Source organism: Clarias gariepinus, chromosome 12 (assembly GCF_024256425.1).
Source record: "Clarias gariepinus isolate MV-2021 ecotype Netherlands chromosome 12, CGAR_prim_01v2, whole genome shotgun sequence".
Classification (NCBI taxonomy): Eukaryota; Metazoa; Chordata; class Actinopteri; order Siluriformes; family Clariidae; genus Clarias; species Clarias gariepinus.
The window spans coordinates 5,398,120-5,422,697 of record NC_071111.1 but is presented as its reverse complement, the minus strand read 5'-3'; the positions used below and the strand labels follow the sequence as shown (position 1 = coordinate 5,422,697).

General features: G+C 40.4%; 1 long non-coding RNA gene and 2 gene segments (V, D, J or C); 1 reads left to right on the top strand and 2 right to left on the bottom strand.

Annotated features, from left to right (window-relative positions):
• Positions 1–5,888: 5,888 nt before the first annotated feature.
• Positions 5,889–6,364, bottom strand: LOC128534707 (immunoglobulin kappa variable 6-21-like). The segment is given in 2 exon segments: positions 5,889–6,217; positions 6,316–6,364. Coding segments are annotated over 2 exon segments (378 nt in total).
• Positions 6,365–17,461: 11,097 nt separating this feature from the next.
• Positions 17,462–18,083, bottom strand: LOC128534600 (immunoglobulin kappa variable 6-21-like). The segment is given in 2 exon segments: positions 17,462–17,894; positions 17,993–18,083. Coding segments are annotated over 2 exon segments (420 nt in total).
• A 244-nt stretch (positions 18,084–18,327) lies between these two features.
• LOC128534609 (uncharacterized) lies at positions 18,328–19,489 on the top strand. The gene is made up of 2 exons (XR_008361503.1): positions 18,328–18,367; positions 19,020–19,489. It is a non-coding gene; the product is annotated as an uncharacterized LOC128534609 (long non-coding RNA).
• The last annotated feature ends 5,089 nt before the right edge of the window (positions 19,490–24,578 follow it).

Below are 24,578 nucleotides of genomic sequence, written 5' to 3'. Positions count from 1 at the left end.
AAGCACCTGGAACATTCTGGAACATTCCTTACAAATCCTGGTGAGTAAACAGCTAACACAAGTTACTGTAATAATGACTCTGTCTGCCTGCACACACAACTTTATAGGGTGTGAGTTACTGTTCTGAATCCTGTCACAGCCGAGCTCCAGAGCTAACGATAGCTAGCAACAGGCCAGTCCTGGGGTTCAGTGTGATTTAGCTTGTTTGTTCCAACCACCAAACTGCTCAGCTAAAGCAGCGTTAATACAGACACTTAAACTCTGGTGTAAAAGGAGAGATTTAACACCGAGCAGCAGCGCGTGCATGTCCGGGTTTCCTCCGGGTTTCTCGGTGTAACCGGCGGCGGTTGTGCCGCAATATTTGAATTTCTCCCGCCAAATGCGGTGATTTTGCGCAGCCTACCACCATTATGGCGAGGATATAAAACTAACATGTTCAAATAATTACCGCATGTGTAACGGTCCACCTCACACACTGAACCGCGAGTCTGCTCGGTCACTCCGACACTTTAAGGAAGAAACTCTGAACAAATCCGGTTTAAACAGCAGAAATGAGGTGCAGTGTCCGGGTTCTGTTTTATCCGTTACTGTATATGAGTATATTTAACATGATTAAACACTGAGCACGCAGCGGCAGATGTTATAAAATAAAAGTGCTAAGTACTGTACTAGTAACTAAAGCTATGAAATATAAAGATTTAGTGAAAATACAACATTTCTCTTAGAATTAGAATTGGGAGAAAGTAATAGGAAATTAAAATACTGAAGTGAAACATTATGTATGTTCTGATATGTAAGTAAAAGAACCTAAAACTGATTGATTTTGTGTGTTTGTGTGAAACATGTTATATATTTTCTATATCTCTTTCACAGCACCAACACCACTAATGAAGAGAAGTTGAATAGAGATAAAACAGGAGGTAAATGTCAACTTTTTTAAATGTTGCAGAAGTATTAAATGTGTAACCATTGAATCAAAGATAGAAATAGACTATTAGTCCAAAAAGTATGTATTTGAATGGAAGTACTATTTTACCAGTCAGGTAGACTTTATATTAACAGTCACACTTGTACTTACTTGTATACTATTGTTCCTTCTTTAGGTGCCAGCATTATGGGATGGCGGTGTAAACTGTGTGTCGCATCATCAAAAGGAATTTTCGATCATTATCGAGTGAAGCATGGTACTGTTGGTCATGGATATTTAGTGTCCTGTGTTCATTTAGATTGTCATTGCTTCTTTATGACCTGAGAAGGTCTGCACCCACATTTGTATGGATCCCACAGTTTGCAGGAAACTGAAGTGTAAAGGTGTGCAATCTTTCAGATGTAAAATGTGACTCATTAAATTCTAATACAAAAGTCTACTTTCCACGTGGTAACTGTATAATACTTGTGGCAAAGGTATTGTTTCTAAAACTGTTTACTAATAACATAAATTCAGCTCTTTGTTTATGATCTTGTTACGTGTCATTTGCAAAGTAAACCAAGTTGAGTTTAGACTTCATGTCTTGTCAAATTTGGCAAATAAATGTTAAATTAAAATGAAAATGTGTGTATTGTTTCTTTCATTTAGTTAAAATATTTAGTAAATGTAGCACATTTGTTTGTTAAATAATAGTATAATTTTCAGTATCTTCTACCTTCCATTTCAATTATATCTACTCATTTATTTTACACATTTTTACTTTGCATTAACTTCTGATTTTAATTACATTTACTCAATTTTGTACATTATTGTACTAAATATAGTTATTCAGGTCTACTTAATTTTTTTTACTGACTTGTACTCAATTCATGAAGTATATTTTAAATGATTTTAATATTTTTTTATATTTACTCAATATTTTTAAGTGTAAAAATGTTTCACCAAAAAAATTGAGTACAGCACAGTTTTATTTTTTAGAGTGAAGTGATAGCTATTTGAGGTCCAGCATTGCATGCTATGGGATGTTTTTAATTTGTGATTTATAATAAAGTTTTGTACATTTGTATTCCCGTCTCTCGTTCATTCAGCCTAACGAACCTCTGTTCCTTATTGGTGTTATTTTCCCGGTTAACCTCGGGGTGGCGTAATCGGGTCTGAAACTTCATATTTAATTGCCTTAACACGGCATTGCCACACATAGATAACACAAGTAAACACAAAATGCATTTTTTAAATGATGGTTTTTATTATTTAGGGAGAAAAAAATCCAAACCTACATGGCCCTGTGTGAAAAAGTAATTGCCCCTAAACCTAATAACTGGTTGGGCCACCCTTAGCAGCAATAACTGCAATGAAGCGTTTGCGATAACTTGCAACGAGTCTTTTACAGCGCTCTGGAGGAATTTTGGCCCACTCATCTTTGCAGAATTGATGTAATTCAGCTTTATTTGAGGGTTTTCTAGCATGAACCGCCTTTTTAAGGTCATGCCACAACATCTCAATAGGATTCAGGTCAGGACTTTGACTAGGCCACTCCAAAGTCTTCATTTTGTTTTTCTTCAGCCATTTAGAGGTGGATTTGCTGGTGTGTTTTGGGTCATTGTCCTGCTGCAGCACCCAAGATCGCTTCAGCTTGAGTTGACGAACAGATGGCCGGACATTCTCCTTCATGATTTTTTGGTAGACAGTAGAATTCATGGTTCCATCTGTCACAGCAAGCCTTCCAGGTCCTGAAGCAGCAAAACATCCCCAGACCATCACACTACCACCACCATATTTTACTGTTGGTATGATGTTCTTTTTCTGAAATGCTGTGTTACTTTTACGCCAGATGTAACGGGACACGCACCTTCCAAAAAGTTCAACTTTTGTCTCGTCGGTCCACAAGGTATTTTCCCAAAAGTCCTGACTCATTGAGATGTTTTTTAGCAAAATTGAGATGAGCATTAATGTTCTTTTTGCTTAAAAGTGGTTTGCGCCTTGGAAATCTGCCATGCAGGCCGTTTTTGCCCAGTCTCTTTCTTATGGTGGAGTCGTGAACACTGACCTTAATTGAGGCAAGTGAGGCCTGCAGTTCTTTAGATGTTGTCCTGGGGTCTTTTGTGGCATCTCGGATGAGTTGTCTCTGCGCTCTTGGGGTAATTTTGGTCGGCCGGCCACTCCTGGGAAGGTTCACCACTGTTCCATGTTTTTGCCATTTGTGGATAATGGCTCTCACTGTGGTTCGCTGGAGCCCCAAAGCTTTAGAAATGGCTTTATAACCTTTACCAGACTGATAGATCTCAATTACTTTTGTTCTCATTTGTTCCTGAATTTCTTTGGATCTTGGCATGATGTCTAGCTTTTGAGGTGCTTTTGGTCTACTTCTCTGTGTCAGGTCGCTCCTATTTAAGTGATTTCTTGATTGAAACAGGTGTGGCAGTAATCAGGCCTGGGGGTGACTACAGAAATTGAACTCAGGTGTGATAAACCACATTATTTTTTAACAAGGGGGGCAATCACTTTTTCACAACAGGGCCATGTAGGTTTGGATTTTTTTTCTCCCTAAATAATAAAAACCATCATTTAAAAACTGCATTTTGTGTTCAATTATGTTATCTTTGACTAATAGTTAACGGTTTTTGATGGGCAGAAACATTTAAGTGTGACGAACATGCAAAAGAATAAGAAATCAGGAAGGGGGCAAATAGTTTTTCACACCCCTGTATGTTACTATAAAGATCCTCAAATAAATTCAATTTCTGTCCGTGTTTTTGTACAATAGTCAGATTATCATTGTGAATAACTGCGACGCCTCCTCCTCTACCAGTTAACCGAGGCTGATGTATGTAGCTGTATCCAGGAAGACTGGCTTTATTTAGAGCTACATACTTGTCCTGTTTAATCCAGGTTTCTGTTGATGAGTTATTAACCCAGCCTTTGATACCAATCAACCAGGTTATGAATGTTGAAACAGCAGGTTTGTTGCGCTTGCTTTGTGGTCTATTTCTCAGGTGTGTTTGGGTCACACTTCTTGCAGGGTGGGCAGAAATGGCTAATTATTATACATGAGCAGATGAGATTTGTCAAATGTTTATCTTAATACCTCATAGGTTTCTCTTTATATTTCCACTTATTCCTCTTTAGAACATCAGTTCTTGTTATGGGATTCAATCATAAATAATGTTAAATATAAAGCTAGTATGTTATATAGGGTGTACAATCCCCCATAGTGTTTTGGGATTCAGTCTTGTGTTGGAAGTAATTCGTTTTGTAGCTTGTTTTATGCATAAATATTATTTTTAATAAGGAATTAAGCAATTACTAATTAAATAAAATGCCATTTAAGATGACATTATCCGATGTTTTTGCTAAAAGCGTAACCGTGACTGGTACTGAATGTGAGTTTTGGCAGACTGCTGCTCTCTCCCTACTACAGACTTTCACTCGTACTGCGATTGACAATTGATGTCAGAAATGTTTAATTAACAATTGTAGAACACCTGGAATGCGGTGTGATACATATAGTTAAATGTTCCAGTGCTGGTACCATCTATTATCTATTATTATGGAAAGCCTTTCATCCACTTAGATTTGGAATCAGTGGAGAGACCCCATAAATGTATTCTGTATTTTGGAAGAAGCTAGATTCAATGTAATGAAGAAGAAAAGGAGAAGTTGTAACAGAACATCTAACATTTCTGGATGGTCTACTAACCTACTGTTTATGTTGTTAATTGGTACAATGTGAGCTTTCCCCATAGTCCAGGAGTATTGTGATGGCTATAAAAAACATTTTACAAATGCATGTCCTCCACCATACTCTCCCTTCCTGAACCTGATTAAAGAATGTTAAAAATCTCAGGATTTCTGATGGAGGGATTATTTAAGGGTCTACATGTGGGAAAATCTACTCCATTTAATAGATGCAGCGTCTGATGACATAAGAATGGATTATTTTCATGGCTGGATTTGTGATGCCAAATAATTGTTACCTGTTTCCTAGCAAAACATGAAGTGAAGTCATTTGGCCTGACGCATGGAGCATGAAATTTGGCATGAAAATATAAAAATTTGCCTGAGAGTACGAAGAGCACGGGGAAGGCTGTTTGGCATTCTGCCAAGGTTTTTTTTTTTTTTTGTGTAAGACTGCTTACTTTTCCCCACATTAATTATTTGTTTTTATTATTACTGAATGTTACTAGAAAAAAAATAGAGTGAGAGAGAGTGAGCGGGGCACCATGGCCTCTGAGGCTGGTGAGGAGACTCTTCCTCTTCGGCATGGCGTTAGGTGTGTGCTGGAGGACGGTGTACAGGTGGAGGAGGTGATGCTAGTGGTGGGAGAGCAGGTCGGGTGTGAGAATATATACACTGCATCGTGGATAAATAAGATGTGTATTACCACACACACACACACACACACAGAGAGTCGAAGACAGATGTCGAGGAACAGATCAAGGACTTTTTACAGCTGATTATCAGAGAAAGGAGACAGGTGGTTAATGCACTATTCCCAGGGAATGCTAAAATTTGAACACTGAATACAACTGTGCACTGTAATGAATAAACTTCTCCCTCTCTCTCAGACAAACACATGCACACACACGCACACACACACGCGCACACACATTATGTTCCCTTTTAAACCCTATCACCACCAAATTAATCTGTGCCGATTCTGGAATGATCAGGAAGTTTGTGGTTGTCCACTCTCATCATTCTCACAGGATAATTAATCACTAATGTGTATAAGTGAGTTAGTGTGGTGTGTTTTCTCTCGTCCACAGTGTGTGCGTGTGTGTGCGTGCGTGCGTGCGTGCGTGCGTGCTTGCGTGCGTGTTTGTGTGTGTGTGTGTGTGTATGTGTGTGTGTGTGTGTGATTGTGCTGTATCACATCCTCCCCCTCAGCACCTGCAGTCGCTCCCAGCTGCAGCAGTGCTTCTCTGTGCTCTCTCACTCACCCAGGTTTTTGTACCACGCTCTAACACTGTGTGAACACATAGTTACTACTGATCTCATGGTAACTCTGACAGTAGTAATCTCCTGCATCTTCAGTCTGGACTCCTCTGATGGTCAGAGTGAAGTCAGTACCAGATCCACTGCCACTGAAACGAGCTGGAGTCCCTGTGTATAAGCTAGTAGCATAGTAGATCAGGAGTTTAGGAGCTTCTCCAGATTTCTGCAGGTACCAGTGGAGGTAGCTACCACCATACACACTGCTGCTGGTTCTACAGTTGATGGTGACGGTGTTTCCCGGAGCAACAGTTTGCACTGAAGGAGTCTGAGTCACAGTCACCTGACCTCTGGATCCTGAAGAGAAAAATAGATTGTGTTTCTATGCTGTAAAGTGCTGTAGAATTAGTATGAAATGAAGTGTGTGAGGCTGTGAGTTGATGTTAAACTCTCACCTTGAGTCCAGAGGGCCAGTGTGCAGATGAAGACGCTGATCAAAGTCATGGTTGCTGTGGGTGAAGTTGCTGTGCAGCAGCTCTCAGTCATGAAGTGTTAAAGTCACAGGGCTATAAACACTCACAGAGCACTGAAGCATGGGCTGCTAATGCAAAGTGTGTGTGTGTGTGTGTGTGTGTGTGTGTGTGTGTGTGTGTATGGCCTGCTAATGCAAAGTGTGTGTGTGTGTGTGTGTGTGTGTGTGTGTGTGTGTGTGCAACGAGTCTTTTACAGCGTGTAAGGGCCATATTTCATTCTTGTGATTTGTTGTTATGTTTATCTTATTTCAGTTTATTAGTTAAGCATTAAGTATCATACATATAATTTGTATTGTGACATCATTTCATGGGTTGTTCTGTGACATCATCCCACAGTCATGCAGTTCCATGTCTATCACGCACGGTAGTTGTAGTTGTTGTTAAGACACGGAAGGATACAGAAAGGTGTGGAGCACACAAGCTTTTGACCGTGAGACAGTAAGCTAAAAGGAATACAGTAAAATAAGTTGTTGTAACTGTAATCTATCGAAGCTACAGAACACAGCAAGCGACTTGTCGTGACTACAGTGGATTTATGCAAGAAACTGTAACAACCGTTGTTTTTGATGTTGAAAATAAACAAGAGACAAAGAAATCAACGAAACGTCTGATGTCGTCAGTGACACTGTGTAACTAAAGACACGCGTCAGAACTTGTGAATAACATGTAGCTACAATAAAGTCAAAAGCTTGGCTCCGCCGCAGAAATGAAGATAAGTGACTTAAGATTGTGAAGAACGCGCGTGCGACTTCAAAACGCGCATCAACCGAAACCGAAAGCGAGAAGAGGACTTGCCTGCCTTAAACTTCACCATGTCACACGGCGAGGACAACGCCGCTATCGCCGAATCTGAGCAGGTGATGGTGCTCGACGAACTGAAGAGCGCCAGAGAAGGCAAGTGGAGTCAGTTGACTGTATTATACAATGACCTGGAGGCACTTATGGACAATGCTTGCAATTTGCATGACGTTAAAGCCAAGCGCTGCCAATACAAAGCGCTGCTAAATGACTTTATTGAAAGTAATGTAACAGTGCGATCGTGCGCAAAGGATGAAGAGCGTGAAACCGATCAGCACCACTGGTATCACCCTAGATTAACGCGCTGCACAGAATTCATGGTAAGAGTGAAGTCGTGGATCGCGGACACTAGTAATCGCTTTAAGTTGTCTCAAACAGTTGACGATGGAGTTTCGCCAAACGACAGTGTGTCAATGGCGGAGCGTAAGACGCCCACCCCCCAAAGGCACGGAAGCGTAACGTCAGCGGCATCCAAGAGGTCCTTAACGTCAGCAGCATCCGAAGCTCGACTAAAAAAGGCAGAAGCCAACGGAGCAGCTTTGCTGGCTAAAGCAGCAACTTTGAGAGATCGGCAGGCGCTGGAGCTGGAGGAAGCACAACTAAAGGCTAAACAAGCACAATTAAAGGCACAAAAGGAAAGGCTGGAAATGGAAACGGCGCTTGCAATGGCCGATGCTGAACTAAATTCTTACCAGAACCGCAAAAAACAACATCCTGCCAGACGGAGCGTGGTCGTCGAAACGAGTGGTGCACGCCCCCCGGAACCAGAGCAAAACGACCACTGCAACCACAGTTCGGCAACGGAATACCTCGAGCTGCCATCACGCCTCCGAGCAACCCACTTAAGCATGCCAGTGAGTGCCAAACCCATAATGTCAAGCACCCTAATGGAACGGCCCACCCAAGGTAACGAACACTCACTTTACAACACTGACATAGTGGAGCATCAGGGTAGGATACCACTTCAGGCAGATCTTACAGAAATGTTTGCAAAGAGTCAGAGGCAACATTCCTTACCTCCGCGCAACGTTCCTCCATTCTATGGTGACCCTCTTGAGTTCACGTCCTTCGTAAGAGCTTTTAAATATGCCATCGAGACCAACACTGATAGCAATCATGAAAGGCTGTTCTTCCTCGAGCAGTATACTGAAGGACAGCCTAAGGACCTAGTAAAGAGCTGCCAGCTCATGCCAGAACATCGTGGTTACGCAGAGGCTATGAAACTGTTACATGATAATTTCGGAAATAGACGAATAATCGCTACAACGCTGATGCAAAAGGCACTCAACTGGCCGGAAATAAAGTCAGAGGACGGAAAGTCGCTTAAAACTTTTTCCCTGTTCCTAGTAAAATGTTACAATACCATGTCAAGCATTAACTACATGGATGAGCTAGACAATGCTACCAACTTGAGAGGTGTTGCCTCAAAACTGCCCTACAAATTGCGTGAAAAATGGAGAAGCCACGTATACGAGTACGAAGAGCGCAATGAAGAAACAGCTAAGTTCGTGGAGCTGATGAAATTCGTAGAACGGGAAGCAAAGGCAATGTCTAACCCACTTTTTGGAGACCTGAACGTTTCGACTAGTGGTACAACGACTAGTGGTAAAAAGCACAGCAACAAATCCCCTTCAGGATTCAAGCAAAAAATTGAAGAAAAGAGAGGTAGCAGCTTTGCGACCGGCGTAAAACAGGTTGGTAAAAATCATAGAGACTCAATCACAGTAAAGAGTAGTGGTGCGTTAGTTATTAGTGCCTTCACTAAACCTTGTGCATCCTGTGAGCAAGATCATACCCTAGACGAATGCCACAAGTTTAACAATGAGACATATAAGGTCAAATTGGACTTTCTAAAAAAGAATGGATTCTGCTTTGGCTGTTTAGTAAAAGGACATTTAAGCAAAGACTGCACGAAGAAAATTACATGTCAGTTGTGCTCAAAGAAACATCCTCGCATGCTACACATTGCAGCAAAGGACACAGCTCAAGCGATCGTAAAGGCTGACGAAACCGAACCAGTTCAAACATTGCCTGTTACAGCGAGTCACGAAACGAGTGCGTGTATCGGGGCTGGAGATGACTGTATCCTCTCCATAGTACCTGTTAAAATAAAGTCCAAGAAAGGCAACAAGACAGTAAAAGTATACGCCTTTATGGACCCAGGTAGCTCTGCTACCTTTTGTACAGAGTCACTAGCAAGGCGATTAAACGTACAAGGTAAAAAAATTGACATCATGTTAAGCACCATGAACGCGAGGAAACAAGTAGAAAGTTACGTGCTTACTGATCTAGAGGTTAGCAGTTTGGAAGAAAACACCTTTGTTGAACTCCCCAAAGTGTTCACACAAAAGAGTATCCCAGTCTCAGTGGAAAATATTCCACAACAGCACGACATTGATAAGTGGCCATACCTCAGCGAAGTAAAACTGCCTTACATTAATGCTGGAGTTGAAATTCTCATAGGTAACAAAGAGCACAGGCTCCTAGAACCATGGCGAGTAATTAACAGCAGGCACAATGGGCCATATGCAGTAAAGACTGCTCTTGGATGGACCATAAATGGACCTCTTCGAGAGTCGGTCGAGGAAGGCACATGTGACAATGAGCAAGTAAGCGTTGCAGTCAACAGAGTCTCCATCGAAAGTGTGGAACAAATGCTGATACAACAGTACAACCATGATTTTCCTGAACGGAACTGTGATGACAAAGCTGAGTTGTCACAAGAGGACTATCAGTTTTTAGACTCTGTAACTAACTCCCTGCAATTTAACGATAATCACTTCTACATCGGTCTCCCATTTAAGAAAGCAGCTATTCAAATGCCCAATAACCGAAGCGCAGCCATGCAGCGCGCACTGAACCTCAAACGGAAGTTTAAGCATAACCGCTCCTTTCACAAAGAGTATTTAAACTTTATGAATGACATGTTTGAGAAGGGTCATGCAGTCAAGGTCCCCACACCCCACCTAAGTCGACAAGACGGGCAGGTGTGGTACATACCTCACCATGGTGTGTACCATCCTCAAAAGAAAAAGCTAAGGGTAGTCTTTGACTGTGCTGCCAGCTATCAGGGAATATCAGTAAATAGCAAGCTTCTGCAGGGACCCGACCTGACAAACTCACTCATTGGGGTGCTCGCACGCTTTAGACAAGAAGAAGTTGCCATGATGGCAGATGTGGAAGCCATGTACTATCAGGTCAGAGTTCCGGAAAAGGACACAGACTTGTTGCGTTTTCTGTGGTGGCCGAATGGAGACGTGAGTCAGGACTTGGTTGAGTATAAAATGGTTGTTCATTTGTTTGGTGCAAAATCATCTCCAAGTGTAGCTAACTTCACCCTTAGGAAAACAGCAGAAGAAAACCGCAGCAATGCATCTGCCGAGGCAGTCAACACAGTACTTAAAAACTTTTATGTAGACGACTGCTTGAAGTCTGTCTCTAGTCATAGTCAAGCAGTTGCGCTATATAGTAATCTCACCAAACTGTGCGCAAGTGGAGGGTTTCACCTCACCAAGTGGGCAAGTAATAGTCGTACATTGCTAGCTTCCATCCCTGAGAGTGAGAGAATTAAAAACATGAGGGACTTAGATTTGAGTAAAGACGTACTCCCCGTTGAGAGAGCCCTAGGGGTGCTGTGGTGTATTAATTCAGACACGCTCAAGTTCAAGATTAGTTTAAAAGAGCGGCCTGCGACTAGAAGAGGAATCTTGTCAGTCACTAGTTCAATTTATGACCCCTTAGGCTTCCTTGCACCAGTCATACTGCCAGCTAAGATCTTAATGCAGCAGTTATGTAAAGAGAGACTCGCTTGGGACGATGACATTCCCGAACAATTTATAAAAAGATGGAGGGCCTGGCTACACGAGTTGCATCAATTGTCTGAGTTTAGTGTAGCAAGATGCGTAAAACCAGTTGACTTTGGAGTCACAAATACAGCACAACTTCACCACTTCTCAGATGCAAGTGAAATGGGATATGGAGTTGTCTCATATATTAGGTTAGTAAATGCTGATGGACTTACACACTGTGCATTCATGATGGGGAATTTTCGCGTAGCGCCCTTGAAACAAACTACTATCCCCCGAATGGAATTGACAGCGGCAGTGGTCGCCGTAAACAACGACAAAATGTTGAAAGGTCAACTGGAAATAGAACTGCTGGACTCTGTGTTTTGGACCGACAGCACAACTGTTTTGAGATACATTGTTAATTAAAAACTTTAAAACCTTTGTCGCTAACAGAATCTCCATCATACGAGAGTCAACCAAGCCACAGCAGTGGAGGTACGTCAACACTTTAAAAAACCCAGCCGACGCTGCTTCCAGAGGAGTTTCCTGTGAAAAATTCATGAAAAACAACAATTGGATCCATGGTCCGCCCTTTCTTAAAACACCAGAGAGTAAATGGCCTGAAAACATCCACGATCTGTCGACGAAAGAGGATGACATTGAGATTAAACCCTCAGCCTCAGTGAATCTCGTAAAAACTACAGAGAGCACAGATGCCGTGAGTAAACTGATTAACTATCACTCCGACTGGTATAAGTTAAAAAGATCCGTTGCCTGGATTCTTTGCGTTAAAGACATGCTTAAACAGAAAACAAAAAGGATTAAGGGACAGGCAAACAACTCAATAATAGAAAACCATAAGTCTCTAACAATTAAGGACTTAACAAGGGCAGAAAACGAAGTCATTAAGTTCGTTCAAAACCAAAAATTCAAAGACGAAATTTCCATGTTACAAAAGGGTAATGCTTCCGTAAAAAGAAACAGTTGTCTCTCCAAACTAGATCCAGTACTGCAGGATGGAGTGCTAAGAGTTGGAGGACGTCTTGGTAGGTCTGCAATGCCTGAGCATGCAAAACACCCTGTCATTATACCCAAAGACTCACACATTACAACTTTAATCTTAAGAAACACTCACGAACAGGTCGGACATTGTGGAAGGAATTATATGCTTTCAAAATTGCGGCAGAAATACTGGATTCCGACAGCAAATTCCCTTGTGAGAAAGTTTCTGTCCAGTTGTGTGACATGCAGAAAGATCAGAGCGAAGAATAGTGAACAAAAAATGTCAGAACTGCCACGCGATAGAATAACACCAGATCACCCACCGTTCACTAACGTAGGAGTTGACTATTTTGGACCCTTCGAGGTCAAACGGGGTAGAAGTAATGTTAAAAGATATGGTGTATTGTTTACTTGTCTGACAACAAGAGCCGTGCACATTGAAGTCGCGCAGTCATTAGATACAGACTCCTGCTTAAATGCTATTCGACGCTTCATGTGCAGAAGAGGCCAGGTGTCAGTTATGAGAAGTGATAATGGAACAAACTTCATAGGCGCTGAGACTAAATTGCGTAAACATATCCAACAGTGGAATCAGTCAAAAATTGAAGGCGTCCTCATGCAAAAGGGGATACAATGGATATTTAATCCTCCTGCTGGGTCTCACTTCGGTGGAATAAGGGAAAGGCAGATAAGGTCAGTTAAAAAAATCTTGAGGTCTGTATTAAAAGAACAAACACTAAACGATGAGAGCTTGCACACATTCCTGTGTGAGGTGGAAGCTATAATAAATGACCGTCCCCTTACCACCGCTACAGACGATCCCACAGACCTGGAGCCCCTGACACCTAACCACCTGCTGCTGATGAAAAAACAGCCAAACTTGCCTCCTGGTCTTTTTAAAAAAGAGGACATTTACGCACGTCGCAAGTGGAAGCAAATTCAGTACCTTGCCGACCTATTCTGGAAGCGATGGGTGCGTGAATACTTGCCCTTGCTTCAGGAGCGCCAAAAATGGTCTCAGGTGAGAAAAAACCTCTCGATTGGAGACGTAGTTCTAATAATTGATGAGTCTTCTCCAAGAAATTCATGGGTCGTCGGACGGATCACGAAAGTGTTCCCAGATAAAAAAGGACTTGTGAGACGTGTACTGGTCAAAACTAAAACCAGTACCCTGGAAAGACCCATCGATAAGCTGTGCCTGATATGTGAAATGGACTGTTAATTACCTTATAAAGTAGTCATGTTCCTTTCATTTGGTACGCAGCGATATGAATACCTTAAGTTAAACCGTTAACAAATGTCTAAAGTGTTAAGCAAGTTAATTCTAAAGTGTTAAGAAAGTTAATTCAAATTTTAATCCAATAGTAAATGTTGTGGCCCAATTGTAAAAAAAAGGAAAAAACAACAAAACAAAAAATGTGTGTAATTGTCAGTCTTCCTGCCTGTCAATTAGGGGCTGGAAAGAAAGGGCCATATTTCATTCTTGTGATTTGTTGTTATGTTTATCTTATTTCAGTTTATTAGTAAAGCATTAAGCATTAAGTATCATACATATAATTTGTATTGTGACATCATTTCATGGGTTGTTCTGTGACATCCTCCCACAGTCATGCAGTTCCATGTCTATCACGCACGGTAGTTGTAGTTGTTGTTAAGACACGGAAGGATACAGAAAGGTGTGGAGCACACAAGCTTTTGACCGTGAGACAGTAAGCTAAAAGGAATACAGTAAAATAAGTTGTTGTAACTGTAATCTATCGAAGCTACAGAACACAGCAAGCGACTTGTCGTGACTACAGTGGATTTATGCAAGAAACTGTAACAACCATTGTTTTTGATGTTGAAAATAAACAAGAGACAAAGAAATCAACGAAACGTCTGATGTCGTCAGTGACACTGTGTAACTAAAGACACGCGTCAGAACTTGTGAATAACATGCAGCTACACAGCGCTCTGGAGGAATTTTGGCCCACTCATCTTTGCAGAATTGTTGTAATTCATCTTTATTTGAGGGTTTTCTAGCATGAACCGCCTTTTTAAGGTCATGCCACAACATCTCAATAGGATTCAGGTCAGGACTTTGACTAGGCCACTCCAAAGTCTTCATTTTGTTTTTCTTCAGCCATTCAGAGGTGGATTTGCTGGTGTGTTTTGGGTCATTGTCCTGCTGCAGCACCCAAGATCGCTTCAGCTTGAGTTGACGAACAGATGGCCGGACATTCTCCTTCATGATTTTTTGGTAGACAGTAGAATTCATGGTTCCATCTATCACAGCAAGCCTTCCAGGTCCTGAAGCAGCAAAACAACCCCAGACCATCACACTACCACCACCATATTTTACTGTTGGTATGATGTTCTTTTTCTGAAATGCTGTGTTACTTTTACGCCAGATGTAACAGGACACGCACCTTCCAACAAGTTCAACTTTTGTCTCGTCGGTCCACAAGGTATTTTCCCAAAAGTCTTGGCAATCATTGAGATGTTTTTTTAGCAAAATTGAGATGAGCATTAATGTTCTTTTTGCTTAAAAGTGGTTTGCGCCTTGGAAATCTGCCATGCAGGCCGTTTTTGCCCAGTCTTTTCTTATGGTGGAGTCGTGAACACTGACCTTTATTGAGGCAAGTGAGGCCTGCAGTTCTTTAGATGTTGTCCTGGGGTCTTTTGTGGCATCTCGGATGAGTTGTCTCTGCGCTCTTGGGGTAATTTTGGTCGGCCGGCCACTCCTGGGAAGGTTCACCACTGTTCCATGTTTTTGCCATTTGTGGATAATGGCTTTCACTGTGGTTCGCTGGAGTCCCAAAGCTTTAGAAATGGCTTTATAACCTTTACCAGACTGATAGATCTCAATTACTTTTGTTCTCATTTGTTCCTGAATTTCTTTGGATCTTGGCATGATGTCTAGCTTTTGAGGTGCTTTTGGTCTACTTCTTTGTGTCAGGTAGCTCCTATTTAAGTGATTTCTTGATTGAAACAGGTGTGGCAGTAATCAGGCCTGGGGGTGACTACAGAAATTGAACTCAGGTGTGATAAACCACAGTTAAGTTATTTTTTAACAAGGGGGGCAATCACTTTTTCACAACAGGGCCATGTAGGTTTGGATTTTTTTTCTCCCTAAATAATAAAAACCATCATTTAAAAACTGCATTTTGTGTTCAATTATGTTATCTTTGACTAATAGTTAACGGTTTTTGATGGGCAGAAACATTTAAGTGTGACGAACATGCAAAAGAATAAGAAATCAGGAAGGGGGCAAATAGTTTTTCACACCACTGTATGTTACTATAAAGATCCTCAAATAAATTAAATTTCTGTCCGTGTTTTTGTACAATAGTCAGATTATCATTGTGAATAACTGCGACGCCTCCTCCTCTACCAGTTAACCGAGGCTGATGTATGTAGCTGTGTCCAGGAGGACCGGGCTTTATTTAGAGCTACATACTTGTCCTGTTTAATCCAGGTTTCTGTTGATGAGTTATTAACCCAGCCTTTGATACCAATCAACCAGGTTATGAATGTTGAAACAGCAGGTTTGTTGCGCTTGCTTTGTGGTCTATTTCTCAGGTGTGTTTGGGTCACACTTCTTGCAGGGTGGGCAGAAATGGCTAATTATTATACATGAGCAGATGAGATTTGTCAAATGTTTATCTTAATACCTCATAGGTTTCTCTTTATATTTCCACTTATTCCTCTTTAGAACATCAGTTCTTGTTATGGGATTCAATCATAAATAATGTTAAATATAAAGCTAGTATGTTATATAGGGTGTACAATCCCCCATAATGTTTTGGGATTCAGTCTTGTGTTGGAAGTAATTCGTTTTGTAGCTTGTTTTATGCATAAATATTATTTTTAATAAGGAATTAAGCAATTACTAATTAAATAAAATGCCATTTAAGATGACATTATCCGATCTTTTTGCTAAAAGCGTAACCGTGACTGGTACTGAATGTGAGTTTTGGCAGACTGCTGCTCTCTCCCTACTACAGACTTTCACTCGTACTGCGATTGACAATTGATGTCAGAAATGTTTAATTAACAATTGTAGAACACCTGGAATGCGGTGTGATACATATAGTTAAATGTTCCAGTGCTGGTACCATCTATTATCTATTATTATGGAAAGCCTTTCATCCACTTAGATTTGGAATCAGTGGAGAGACCCCATAAATGTATTCTGTATTTTGGAAGAAGCTAGATTCAATGTAATGAAGAAGAAAAGGAGAAGTTGTAACAGAACATCTAACATTTCTGGATGGTCTACTAACCTACTGTTTATGTTGTTAATTGGTACAATGTGAGCTTTCCCCATAGTCCAGGAGTATTGTGATGGCTATAACAAACATTTTACAAATGCATGTCCTCCACTATACTCTCCCTTCCTGAACCTGATTAAAGAATGTTAAAAATCTCAGGATTTCTGATGGAAGGATTATGTAAGGGTCTACATGTGGGAAAATCTACTCCATTTAATAGATGCAGCGTCTGATGACATAAGAATGGATTATTTTCATGGCTGGATTTGTGATGCCAAAGAATTGTTACCTGTTTCCTAGCAAAACATGAAGTGAAGTCATTTGGCCTGACGCATGGAGCATGAAATTTAGCATGAAAATATAAAAATTTGACTGAGAGTACAAAGAGCACGGGGAAGGCTGTTTGGCATTCTGCCAAGGTTTTTTTTTTTTTTTTTTAAAGACTGCTTTCTTTTCCCCACATTAATTATTTGTTTTTATTATTAGTGAATGTTACTAGAAAAAAAATAGAGTGATAGAGAGTGAGCGGGGCACCATGGCCTCTGAGGCTGGTGAGGAGACTCTTCCTCTTTGGCATGGCGTTAGGTGTGTGCTGGAGGACGGTGTACAGGTGGAGGAGGTGATGCTAGTGGTGGGAGAGCAGGTCGGGTGTGAGAATATATACACTGCATCGTGGATAAATAAGATGTGTATTACCACACACACACACACACACAGAGAGTCGAAGACAGATGTCGAGGAACAGATCAAGGACTTTTTACAGCTGATTATCAGAGAAAGGAGACAGGTGGTTAATGCACTATTCCCAGGGAATGCTAAAATTTGAACACTGAATACAACTGTGCACTGTAATGAATAAACTTCTCCCTCTCTCTCAGACAAACACATGCACACACACGCACACACACACGCGCACACACATTATGTTCCCTTTTAAACCCCATTACCACCAAATTAATCTGTGCCGATTCTGGAATGATCAGGAAGTTTGTGGTTGTCCACTCTCATGATTCTCACAAATTAATTAATCACTAATGTGTATTAGTGAGTTAGTGTGGTGTGTTTTCTCTCGTCCACAGTGTGTGCGTGTGTGTGTCTGTGTGTGTGTGTGTGTGTGTGTGTGTGTGTGTGCGTGTGCGTGTGTGTGTGTGCGTGTGTGTTTGTGTGTGTGTGTGCGTGCGTGCGCGTGCGTGCGTGTGTGTGCGTGTGTGTGTGTGTGTGTGTGTGTGATTGTGCTGTATCACATCCTCCCCCTCAGCACCTGCAGTCGCTCCCAGCTGCAGCAGTGCTTCTCTGTGCTCTCTCACTCACCCAGGTTTTTGTACCACGCTCTAACACTGTGTGAACACATAGCTACTACTGATCTCATGGTAACTCTGACAGTAGTAATCTCCTGCATCTTCAGTCTGGACTCCTCTGATGGTCAGAGTGAAGTCAGTACCAGATCCACTGCCACTGAAACGAGCTGGAGTCCCTGACTGTAAGGTAGTAGCATAGTAGATCAGGAGTTTAGGAGCTTCTCCAGATTTCTGCAGATACCAGTGCAGGGTGTCATCACTATACACACTGCTGCTGGTTCTACAGTTGATGGTGACGGTGTTTCCCGGAGCAACAGTTTGCACTGAAGGAGTCTGAGTCACAGTCACCTGACCTCTGGATCCTGAAGAGAAACATAGATTGTGTTTCTATGCTGTAAAGTGCTGTAGAATTAGTATGAAATGAAGTGTGTAAGGCTGTGAGTTGATGTTAAACTCTCACCTTGAGTCCAGAGGGCCAGTGTGCAGATGAAGACGCTGATCAAAGTCATGGTTGCTGTGGGTGAAGTTGCTGAGCAGCAGCTCTCAGTCATGAAGTGTTAAAGTCACAGGGCTATAAACACTCACAGAGCACTGAAGCATGGGCTGCTAATGCAAAGTGTGTGTGTGTGTGTGTGTGTGTGTGTGTGTGTGTGTGTGTGTGTGTGGTGTGTGTGTGTGTGTGTGTGTGTGAGAGAGAGTGTGTGTGTGTGTGTGTGTAAGTGTGTGTGTGTGTGTGTAAGTGTGTGTGTGTGTGTGTAGGTTTTTGTACGATGGTTTCATTAGAATGTATCACTGTGGTACACTTTTGGTGGAGGCTCCAAACTCATCGTCAACAGTAAGTGTGTTTTCTCTTTTAAAACCAAATCCATATAGAGAATTACTAATTGTGGGAACAATTCAACCTAAATCAAACAGATTATATATGTTTATTATTGTAAAATGGATGTTTATTGTGTATTATTCTGCTCTGATGAGGAATACATTTCAGTATCAGAACAGATCCCATATAAATCTTCTTAAACAAATCTCCAATTATTTATGTTAAACATGTAGTAATTACACACTTGCTATATATTCTACATGCAATAACTCTGCAGTTACTCTATAATAAAGATTTAATAAATATAGTTAGTGTGTGCTGATGTAAAATCCAGATGAAAGCTGCTGTGTGTGTTTGTGTTAAACAATGAATATTTCTGTAATCAGCTACATTTGTATTTGCTGCAGTTAAATATGCTGAAGGTTTGAACTATAAAGTAATAACACTTGTTATGAAAAATATTTTTTTTCTAGATAAATGACAAAGTGGAACATGTGTGTTTTGTCTCTGCACTGAAACTGAAACTCAGTCATGAAGTCAGACTTTATTAGACTTAATTACTCTGTAAGATCAGTCAGTTCCACAAAGTTACAAACATATTTTATAATTGTGTGTAAATGACGTGTATATGATATATTTATATAATGTTTGTGTTTCTGCTCTCCAGCGGGTGTCGTGGTAAAGCCCTCCGTGTCTCTGCTCCCTCCGTCCCCTCTGCAGCTGTCTGAGGGATCGGCCTCGCTGCTCTGCCTGCTGTCTGGCTACTCTCCACAGGGGGCGCTGGTGAGCTGGACAGTGGACGGCTCAGAGGTGAAGAACGGGGTTCTGACCAGCGCAGAAGAAGAGAAGAACAGCCGTTACAGCCGCAGCAGCACCCTGACCCTCAGCAAAGACCTCTGGGAAAAGGGGGAGGAGTTCAGCTGTAAGGTCTCCCATAACAACGTCAATCATCCAGTCACGTTCAGAAAGAGTCAGTGTGAAGACTAGTGGATCCAAGATAGAGTTTAACATAGAGCTGCTTATGATCATCTACAATAGAGTTTCAATTCTACACAATGCTGACATTTCTGTCTTTACTCTCTTCACTGTCCTGTTGCTCTTCCTGTAGTTTTTGCTGAAATAAAGCTGAGTTTTGGACGTTGTCTGTTCTTTTATTGGAGTTAATAGTGATGATCAGTGTGATGAGAGAGTGGGATTAGCTGTAGATTCAGTGCTGTGTGTTGTGCTTCAGTGAGTTTGACTGAAGGAAGTTAAACATCTGGTGAAGTTTCTGTTCTATTCTGGGAGAAATGAAACTATTCAGTCCTGTTCATGCAAATCTCACTTACACCTCACTGCTCTCTCCTTAAGACAGGATTAATATGTAGACTATTATTTTTCTTTCATCTTTATCATGTTTGAAAGCTCAGAGTTATTTGATGTATTTCATTGATATCTGACACATGACTGGTTATAATTACAGTGTGGTACATTTATACTGCATTATAAGAGTTTATACCTCTATAAGACCTATAACACACATATTAGAGATGTCTGCAGGTTAAGGGGAAAAATCATGGTTTAATAACGTCACTGTAATAAATTGCACATCAATAATTAATTCACAAATTAAATAATAAAGTTTAGCATGAGCTCAAATTCTAACTGATCAGACAGAACACTAAGCCCCACCTCAGGAGGAGTCTCAGCACAGTTTCTCTTCTCAGTGCTGTATCTCCCTGATTGTAAATAAGTAGCTACAGCCCCAAATACTGTTTATAAGTGCATCAGTCACAACAAGATGACCATCATTACTGTTTGCAATGTTGTTAATGCCTTTGAAAGAATGACTTAATAATGAGGGAGAATTTTTCAATATGCTTAACATTTGCTTTGTTTTCCATATATATATATAATATAATTTTTTATTATTTTTTTCATGGCAACACATAATGCAACAGCTTTAACAATACTGTATAATCAAAACAAACACCGAAAAATAACTCATACTGTTAATATAGAATGCTGGTTCATAAACATGCACATCTGTCCTACTCAATGCTGGATTTTTCCAGTCATGATCACACCTTATATCCTCTCTTGCCGTACATCTGAATCAAACCCTCTCGAACAATGTCTTATCCATACAAGCCTATCCTACCCAGATATTACTTGGAATGCAGCATTTATCACTTCCAGGATAAATGTATATCCAGGTACATGAAGAAAAAATCCCTTGTATGGCTGAGCAGTAGTGAGTACAGTAGGCACTCTGTAAGGGGACTGGTGTGGTAAAATGTCCCACTGTCCAATAGGATTTAAAATGATAGCACACAAAAAAAAATTCTGAAAGCTTTGCTCAATTTACAGTTCTACTGTCCACATTTGCATTAAATATAAACTAAATTAATCTCAAGTTCCCCGCTCTGTAGATGCTAATGAAGATAAAGACAAAACACCTGCACTCAAAAAAATGGTACGTTGGCATTACTCAACTTTTTTATGTCAACAGGGTCCACGTAAGTTAAGTTGCCTTTTAAAAAAAAATATTTTAGTGAACTTAAGTTAATTATATAAAGTTAATGTAATTTTGTTTAGTTCAATCAATGTAACTGTAAGTAAAATAAAAGCATGCAGCCTTTAAATGAAAGGATTGACAAAAATGCTTTGTATACTTGTAAAAAATTAATAGCCTTCTTTAACGATATAAAGAACACCTTGAAAAATCAATATAGAAAAAAAATCTTTAGAAATAATATTTTAACAATAGTTTTCAATTTTATTAAATCAAGAACATGTTTACAAAATCTTTACTTTTCAAAATAAAACTTCTTTTTACTCATTACAAGACATAACAAAAATAATATTACCAATAAAAAGTAAAATACAAGAATACTGTCCTTAAATTAAATGATTTTCAAAAAAATACTTTGGGGAAAAAATAGTCTTCTTAAACTATACCTTATTCAACCTTGGAAAAAAAAGCAGTAAACAACATTGCAGTTAATCAACTGAAGATTAACATCTGAAATAGAAAGTTAAGATGAAGTAAATATTAATACAGATATCACCTGCTTAGCAGTGAAAAAAAAGTGCTACAATAGCCAGTGCAACAATTTGGACGAAACAGGTCATGCCTCTTAACCCTCGTTTAAAGTTACAGTGCCTATGAAAAAAGTTTATTTCTTAAGACCTGGAGTTTGTATGACAGCTTGTTTGCATCAAGTTCCAAAAGTATATCTCAGATCCTGGGCGTAAGCCAAGTTTAATGCATAAATTAGACCAGCCATCATGGAACAAGCATTAGCTACATTGTCCAAGTTTTCAAGTACTTGGATGCCTTCGATGATGACACCAACATCTTCGTATTTGTCCGGATACAGCTCTTTTCATGCAGTGTAATGCAGTCACCACACACATCCCAGGCAGACCACACAGGGCATCCATGCGACAAGATCTCCAACCAGAAGCAGGACTCCAGGACGAGTTAGACAGGTCCAAAGGGCAGAGGCGGTCTAGATCACTGGCAGCTCAGGAGTGATATGTATAGCTCGACAAAGAGATAGGTAGAGGAAAAAGGAAAGAGGAATAGAGAGAGAGAGGAGAGCAGAAAAGAAGAGAGCAAAAGAGATGGAGAGATAACAGTTAGGTATGGTCATAGTCGAACAATGTACTGTATAATGTGAATGTATATTTAGTGCAGAGTGCAAGCAGGGACTCCGGCAGGACTAAATATGACAGCATAACCAAAAGGGAGAGCCAGAAGGAAACACAGACATGAGGGCTCCCTGAGATGTAAAGCAACCAATCACCTCAACGTTAACAAAACTGAGTGATCAATGAGAGTGGGGAAGACAGCATCTAAACATACCAGTTCACCATAATACTCTACATCGATGAGTCCCCCAGATCTGCTCCTTTACCCATGGCAAATCAATTTACAAAAATGCTTGGCTAAATAAATAGGTTTTTAGCCTGGACCTTAACACTGAGACTGTGTCTGAGTCCCGAACACTATTTGAAAGGCTATTCCATAACTTTGGGGCTTTGTAAGAAAAAGCTCTGCCCCCTGCTCTAGTTTTAATAATACGTGGTACTGACAAGCAGCCTGCATCCTTTGTTCGAAGTAAGACCATTTAATGCTTTAAACGTCAATAGTAGTATTTTAAAATCGATGCGAAATTTCACAGGTTCTGGTTCGAGTAAGGACTCTCGCTGCTGCATTCTGGACTACCTGAAGGTTGTTTATGCACCTTGTTGAACAACCAGACAGTAAGGTGTTACAATAATCCAACCTAGAGGTGATAAGAGCATAAGCTAGTTTTTCTGCATCATTTGATGACAATATTTTTATTCCTTTGGCAATATTTCTGAGGTGAAAGAATTCTATTCTGGTAATACTATCTACATGAGCTTCAAATGAAAGGATGAAATGTATAATCACACCAAGATCTTTTACTGTTGCATTTGATGAAAGGCCATTTAAAGTCACAGTGTGATCAGAAAAAGCTTACTTCTAGCTGCTTGTGGTCCTATGACCACATCCTTCAGAATTAAGCAGAAGGAAATTAATTGACATCCAATCTTTTATGTCCTGCACACATTGCTCAACTTTAGTAAACTGTTTTTTCTTGTCTAGTTTTGCTGAGATGTATAATTGTGAGTCATCAGCATAACAATGAAAACTAATACCATGTTAATGAATTATGTTGTCCAGAGGAAGCATGTAAAGTAAAAAAAAAAAGCAGTGGGCCTAAAACTGAACCCTGTGGAACACCAAACTCCATTTGAGAACATAAGGAATGGTTACCATCTAAATCTACAAACTGATAACGATCGGTCAAATAGGATCTGAGCCACAAGAGGGCCATTCCCCTAATTCCTAGTACATTTTCTAATCGTGTAAAGGAGAATACTATGATCAATAGTGTCGAAAGCTGCACTGAGGTCGAGTAACACAAGTATTATGACGCAACCCAGATCAGAGGCCAGTAGGAGATAATTTACTACTTTTACAAGTGCTGACTCTGTGCTTTGAGGCCTAAATCCTGACTACAGTTCGTTTATGCTATTTTTATGTAGATATGAACATACAGTAGTTGATCAATTGGAATGGTTATTACCGTCGCACTCACCGCCGCGTAAAAACCTCAGCGGCCAAAATAAATCAGTTGCATTTCAAAGTCATTCGTAAAATGGCCGCCAGGTGGCGCAAAGTGACATTTTCGCTCGTTGCTGTAAATACAACAATGACCGTTATACAGCGTATCTCTGTATCGGTTTATTGTTACTTAAGTTCTGCATTATTTCAGGTACTTTAAACACATTGTTGGTTTGCTCATGTTGGCTCATATGAGATGTAGTTTACAAATGAACACCTGGTTGGGTTATTTTGACCCAACAACTGGTTTATTCATTATTCTTTCCTTTCTCCAAATATCAGCCTGCAGAATGTTTGAAATATTACTGTTTATTGTGTTACAGGTGTAGTTTTAAGAGTTGTTTAGGCAGGAATGCGTGTGTATACAGCTCAAAACCTCCATGAGTTATTAAAGATAGCGGCTATTTAGAAAACATGCCCAGTGATTTCTGAGCTTCAGGAAATCTCCTGGCGCTCTGCGCATAACACCGGACCAACTCATGTCGGAAAGAATTTATAAACGGTTTCTAAACATGGGCTATTGTTTTTTACTTATAATATTTGTTAATTTAATTTAAATGAGGTTTGGGCTCAGGACTTCGACTCGGCATCGTGATTCTCCTCTTTAATTTACTCCATAGTTTTAATCAGCGCTCAGCCGCATGCATGGAGTTTTCCAGAGCGCACCGGCAGAAGTAGACTAATGATTATGAACGCGTCGGGAAAACAGCAAGCAGACTGACTCTGACCATTTAAAAAAACGTTTGCGTTCATTTTCTGACGCGCTCAAGTTCACCAAAAACAATACAGAGCAGCGCAGCTTACAACACTTACAAAATCACAACACTTACAAAATCACAACGTTTTTTCGTTATTGTGAGTGCGCTTAAATAAAAGTTGAGTCTTATAAAGGCATGTAGTCTTATATAGTTTTATTATATAGTTTTTGCACATTAATCTGACACAGTTTTTTCAGCCTGTCACGGCGTGCGCCCAAATCAATATCGCTCCTCGCGCACTAGTTAGGCGGCCTCCCCTTCAGACATGCGAAGCAGCGGGACCGCAGAATTACACATGACTGGTGAGCTATCGTTGCTATCGTTGCCC